This window comes from Martes martes, assembly GCF_963455335.1.
Source record: "Martes martes genome assembly, chromosome: 12".
Lineage (NCBI taxonomy): Eukaryota > Metazoa > Chordata > Mammalia > Carnivora > Mustelidae > Martes > Martes martes.
Genome location: NC_137900.1, coordinates 75,569,269 through 75,575,648, shown reverse-complemented (window position 1 = coordinate 75,575,648; position 6,380 = coordinate 75,569,269). Strand labels below are relative to the sequence as shown.

The 6,380-nt window shown below is 41.7% G+C and overlaps 1 protein-coding gene across 1 annotated transcript in view; it reads right to left on the bottom strand.

Annotated features, from left to right (window-relative positions):
• Window positions 1–451: 451 nt before the first annotated feature.
• KIAA1958 overlaps window positions 452–6,380 on the bottom strand; it is a 161,789-nt gene continuing 155,860 nt past the window's right edge. The window contains exon 4 of the mRNA XM_080820157.1: window positions 452–1,574. Within this exon, the coding sequence (XP_080676283.1) occupies window positions 768–1,574 (807 nt within the window). The 3' untranslated portion in view covers window positions 452–767. The remainder of the gene's footprint in view (window positions 1,575–6,380) is intronic.

Genomic DNA, 6,380 nt, shown 5'->3' with positions numbered 1-6,380 from the left:
AATTCCCTCATGGTACAAACCACCCAGTTCACTGGAAACCTTGCTCTCCTAAATATCGTCTGGTGCATTCATCTTTTTCCATAAAATTAAAATTGTCCCCGTTGACACAGAGATCAAGTTGCTCCCCGTGCTGAGAGCAGTGGGGGCGGCCCCCATCTCCCCATCAGCACTCCCAAGTGCAGCCCCACCAGCTTCTAGCAGGCAAAGCTGCTTGCTCTGCAGAACCAAGCTATCCATCAACGAAACAGACAGAGGAGTGTCAAGTGCAATTTTTCTCCTGGAAATAGTTAACGTGTCTGCCTCTCTCCTTCCAGTTCCTTATTGTGAGTGTAATTCAACAAAGTATATATAGTCTTCATAACATTCTAAAGCTACTAGGCTACTGGGAGTATTTTTTAATGACTACTTAAACAGTCTCCTTTATTCTTTTTTCTTTTTTTTTCTTTTTTTTAAGAAAATCTGTGCTAAAAAGGCACTAAATGAACTTCCTCACTCTTGTTTATGGAGCAGTTATACATGGTGTTAGATTCTATAATTTAACAAAGGTGACACACATTTGGATAAAATACCCTAATCATTCAGACTCCTCTACTTTCAGTTACAAAAACACACCCGAAGTCGAAGAAATAGCAGGTCACCCTGCCAGAGACCAGCCTGACCTTGAGGTCGCCGTCACTCGCTGCCACCTCAGAGCTCTGGCCCTGCTTGCCTGAGGGAACTCTTGCCCCTCAGGGTGAGCTGGGCAGTGGCCTGGGCCCAGGGGAGACTCACTGACAGCAACTGTGGGAGCCGAGCCTCCTGGAGACCTGAGTAAATGAGACAAAGGTGAAGTTCTCACAGTTTTCCAGCTTGACCTTCTTGGCTAAGTTGGGGACGATCCCCCGAAGAGATCGCAGGCCCATCCTCTGCTCCTCGTACCACACACTGCCCGTGTCTGTGGCCTCCTTCCTGGCCGTAAGGTAGAACGGGGACTTGGCCTCCATTTGCGTGGGCGGCCGGTGGATGTACATGTACTTGTAGAGGAGGCAGTAAGGGCACTGCTTGTGGCCCCTGGAATGTTCGTGGTAGATTTTCCCGTGGCATACTCTAGTGGAACCACTCCGGCTCTCCCGTTTGACACTGTCTGTCCGGGCAAAATAGGGCTGGTTCTGGGGGTCTTTGAGCAGCTCAATGTCACCGTACATCAGATCTGCGTGTTCCTGCAGTGTCCGCATGTTCAGGTACTGGCTGTTGTACTTGACCACGGTGGACAGCAGAGTGACAGGGCTGTCATCCCCCAGACACCCTGCCTGCCACATCTCCTCCTCATCGGAAAGAGAGAAGTAGACAATATTGCGAGAACGAGCACCTGACATCCCTGCCTTACTCAGCACCCACAGCTTCTCCTTGAGTTTCTTGGTGGAAGAACTGAAGGTGCTGCTGGTGATGGAGAAGCCCACGCCTGCATTCTTCAGGATGCGGTCCAGGCCGCGGCGAATGGCATGCAGCGAGGTGGCCAGGAAGTCGGAGCCGTCACTCTTCTTAACAGTGACATAGAAATTCTCGAGCAGCTCATTCAACTTCGCCGCAGGGATCTCAAATGAGACAAACACTGAGGTTACACATTGGAGGACACCCAAAGAGCCAGACCCCTTCCTTCTCCTCATCCTCCCAGGGGCTGTATTGTGGACGGGACATTTTGTGGCCTTTATAGGGTTGATTCCTAGCCTGATACAGTGAAAGAACTTCATATGGAAAATCTCGGTTCCATACTTGGAACCACAGTGTTTCAAGCAGCAAAATGGGACAAAATAAAGACCTTCTCAAAAGATTACTGTGACGCCTAAATAAAGGAAGGGGCATGGAAGGGTTTTAAATAGTGGAGAACACACACACGTATGCATACATAAATATACATGTATTTACTAATTATGATTATTGGCCTTCGTAAGTTGCACAATTCTATTCCCCTCCATAAAGCCTTCCTTTTCTTTCCTAGCAAATCATTTCCTTTTCTCTCCTTCACTAAAATCCAAACATTCTCTCTAAAGAGATTTTGTGAATCTCTAAAGATTTTGTGAACCAAATTTACAAACTCTGAATTCTCCCAGCATCAATTTCCTCAAAATCTGCCATACTATTGGGTCCTGCGGGCACTAAACACAGCTTGGGGAAAGACGACAGGTATGTCCGGGCTGCACAGCAAGTTCATGACCTTAATTCTTCACTTAAATGTATCTGAACAGGCCCTGAAATATCACTGGCTTAATGACCCAACAGGGTTGCAATAACAATACTTTTTCAAAAAATATGAAAAGCTTAATGACTGCACTGACAATTAGAGAGAGCTCCTCACTTGGATATGTTGGGAGAAGGAAGCCCGGACATTAAGAGAGTTCTTTCTTTCTTTCTTTCTTTCTTTTTTTTTTTTTTAGCTTTTTTAAAGAAAGATTTTATTTTATTTGAGAGAATAGGTGTGCTCGCACAGTGGGGTGGGCGAAGGGAAGGGGCAGAGGGAGAAGTAGACTCCCCACTGAGCAGGGAGCCCAACTAGGGCTCCATCCCAGGACTCTGGGATGATGACCTGAGCTGAAGGCAGATGCTTAACTCACTGAGCCACCCTGGTGCTCTGAGAGCTTTATTTTCAAGAGAGAGCTAGAGGGATGCCTGGGTGGCTCAGTCGGTTGAGAGGCTGCTTTCAGATCAGGTCACAATCTCAGGGTCCTGGAATCAAGTCCTGAATTGGGCTCCTTGCTTGGTGGGGGGCCTGCTTCTCCCTCTCCTTCTGCCTGCTGCTCCCCCTGCTTGGGCTCATTTCTTGCTCTCTCTCTGACAAATAAATAAGTAAATAATTAAATTTAAAAAAAAGGAGGGAGCTAGAAAGAGAAAACCAGATTTTCCTCATAGTCCTTTCAGGCCAAGTACATGTTCTAGGACAAAAGAAAGTCTCAATAGGGACGCCAGCGTGGCTCAGTTGGTTAACCATCTGCCTTTGGCTCTGGCCATGATCTTGGGGTCCTGGGATTGAGCCCCACATCAGCACCCTGGAACTCAGTGGAGAGTCTGCTTCTCCCTCTGCCCTTCCCCCCGCTTGTGCTTCTGCTCTGTCTCTCAAAAATAAATAAAATCGTAAAAAAAAAAAAAAAAGAAGTAAAAGAGCTGAAGAGCCCCAAAATAGAGTGACAAGATTGTCAGAGATGTATGTTACTTCTAAGGAGATGGTTTTATGGAGTCTATTTAGCTTTTGTACTTAAACAGCGTTGGAGCACGAGAAAGAGAAAGGGTCTTCATTTTTCTTGAATTCGAATCTAACATACATGAAAAAAAGCATATGAATATAAATATAAACAAGCTATTTTCATTTAGCACAGTGCCCTGTTAAGTAAGACAGGTGCGTGTTATAACCTTGGAAAATGAGCACAAGGCTCTGATACACACGAAGAGCAATTTACATGGTACCACACAAAACAAGGACTGCCTATGTTACCAAATCACATTCAGAACTGCAGGAAAGCAATACTACATCAAGACAAGTAGGGATTGTTGCAGAGTGTAAGGATGATTCAATCTTAATAAATATGTTAATATAATGGACTTACTCATAGAGAAAGTAATATGAACTTGCTAATTACTGAAAACTTACTTGAAAGTTTGATACCCATTTCAAATTTTTAAGAATTCAAATTAAACTTAGATTGGAAGAAAAAATACTTTTACTACGATGAGTATTTTACAGACAAGAACTATAAAAATTATACCTCAGATGGAAACATTAGAATGGTTTCTTTATAAAGTCAGGAATAGGATAAGCTTGCTGAATATCTGTATACTGTATGTGTGTAACAGTAGTCTGGAGGTTCTAGAAAACCAGGCAAGACAAGAAAAAAAATTACACACATGCATACATACGTATACGTGTATATACTAAAGAAAAAGATAAAATATAATTATTTTCTTTTTTTAAAGAAGATTTTAAATCTTCTATTAAAGAGAGAGAGATCACAAATAGGCAGAGAAGCAGGCAGTGGGGGAGGGGGAAGCAGGCCCCCTGCTGAGCAGAGAGCCTGAAGTGGGGCTCGATCCCAGCACCCGGGATCATGATCAGAGCCGAAGGCAGAGGCTTAACCCACTGAGCCACCCAGGCACCCCAAAATATAATTGTTTTCTGATCATCTGATTGTTGGTCTAGGAAACTCCAAGAGACTCAGCTAAAAAGTCATCAGTAGGGTAGCTACATACAGTATATGAAAAGCAACAACTTTCTTAGACACCGGTAAAAACCTGTCAAAATAACCATGACTCTCAAACTCAACTGATTTCAGATTTTTATGTTGTCACTTGCAGCTCCCTACTTGCAGGTGTTAACCTCTCTTCGTATTAGGTGGGATTTGTTTGGTCCCAAGAGCTAAGCCACATTTGAACAAGCCTAGGCAAAGAGGGAAGTCAGATTTAGTGGACTCCAAGACCATCTAAGTCAGTGAGGCAGCAGCCTTGAGGGAGATGGGTCAGTGAGGATCAGATCACACTTGTGAAAAGAACCAGCAGGGAAAATACTAGGTGGAACTCACACACTAGCTACAGAGTGAGGCTGACAGTGTGCACCCTGTTTATTTAGATGGCATTCTGAAGGCTGGTTTGACTCCTTCCTTTCTCCCTTGAGCACATGACTAATTTGAGGCTCACCAGCTGCCAAACCATGATCAAGAGCTCTTACCCACCTTGTCTGCTGCCAGCTATATCTAACTTTCTTTTTTTAAAGTCAGCTCCACACCCAGTGTGGGACTTGAACTCACGAGATCAAGAGTTACATGCTCTACCAATTGAGACAGCCAGGTGTCCCTTTTATCTATTGTTAAAGACACATCTAGATTAAAAATATCTTGCATTGAGACCAAGAAAATGAGATTAAAGAATATGGGCTTTGATACCACAATTCCTTCTTTTTACTAAATACTGGCTAATTCTCTAAGATACTGGCCTCTTTCTTAAGAATTTATTATTAAAAATGTTTAATTTGAGGGGCCCATGAGAATAGATTACAGAAGACTAAAATCTATCTTCTTTCTCATCCAGGATTCCTCTAGGTAACACAGGGGAAACTAAGAAATTAGTATTGATAAGGCACACTCTACGGGACAGATGGGACATTTTTTCCACCCGGGATGCAGAACTTCTCTAAACCTTGGAGAGTGTGGAGAAATGAGGCTCTTTTCAGGGATTCTTGCATGGGAACGTAAAGGCTCCCAGTAATAGACAACTTTAAAGTCTGAAAGACAAGATCCTCGGGCCTAGAAAAAATTAATGTTAGTGGGAATGACGAAATACTGATAGGGGTCTGTGAGAATAGGTGAATTTTAAAATTATTATTAATAAAGGTAAACTAGTTATATTTTTACTGATTTATTTGTATTTTTTTACATTGTGGTAAAACATATATAACATTTACCATCTTAACCATTTGTTAGTATAAAATTCCATGGTTTTAAATACATTTAAAACATTGACAAACCCCCACCACTATTCATTTCCAGACCTTTATCATCGTTCCAGGCAGAAACTGTACTCATTCAACAATAGCTCCATATTTCCTCCTCTTCTGAGCCTCTGGTAACCTCTCTCATACCTTCTGTCTTTACGACCCTACCTATTCTAGATATCTTACCTAAATGGAATAATATATATTTTTCTTTTGTTTCTGACTTATTTCACTTAGTATGTTTTCTAGGTTCATTTATATTGTAAACATTGATCAGTACTTCATTTCTCTTCATTGCTAAATAATATTCCATTGTATGGATATGTCACATTTTATCTATTCATCTGCTCATGGGCATTTGGGTTGTTTTCGCTATTGGGAGTAAAGCCACAACATATATTTAGGTATGACTTTTTGTACAGACACATCTTTTTAATTTTCTGGGTCTATACGTAGGAGTGGAATTGCTGGGCCAAAGAATAACTCTGTTTAACTTGTAGAGAAATGCAAGACTGTTTCCAAAACAGCTCCATCATTTTATATTCCCACCAGAAATGTACAAGTTCCAGTTACTCTATGTTCTCATCAATACTTATTATTATCTTTGTAAAAAAGTATCATTATTATAGTCTTCCTGTTGGATGTGAAGTAGAATCTCATGTAGTTTTGATTTGCATTTCCCTGAGGTCTAAGGAAGTTGGTGTCTTTTCATGTGCTCATTGGCTGTTTGTTTATCTTCTTTATAATAACTTTTTAATATCTTGTCTGCTAATTCTAAAATCTTTGTTAGATCTGGGCTGGTTTGACTGATTCATTCTTTAAGGGACATATTCTTGCTTCTTTGCCTGTCTGATAATTTTTGTTTAGTTGCCAGACATTGTGAATTTTATTTCTTGGGTTCTGGATATTTTTATGTTTCTATAAA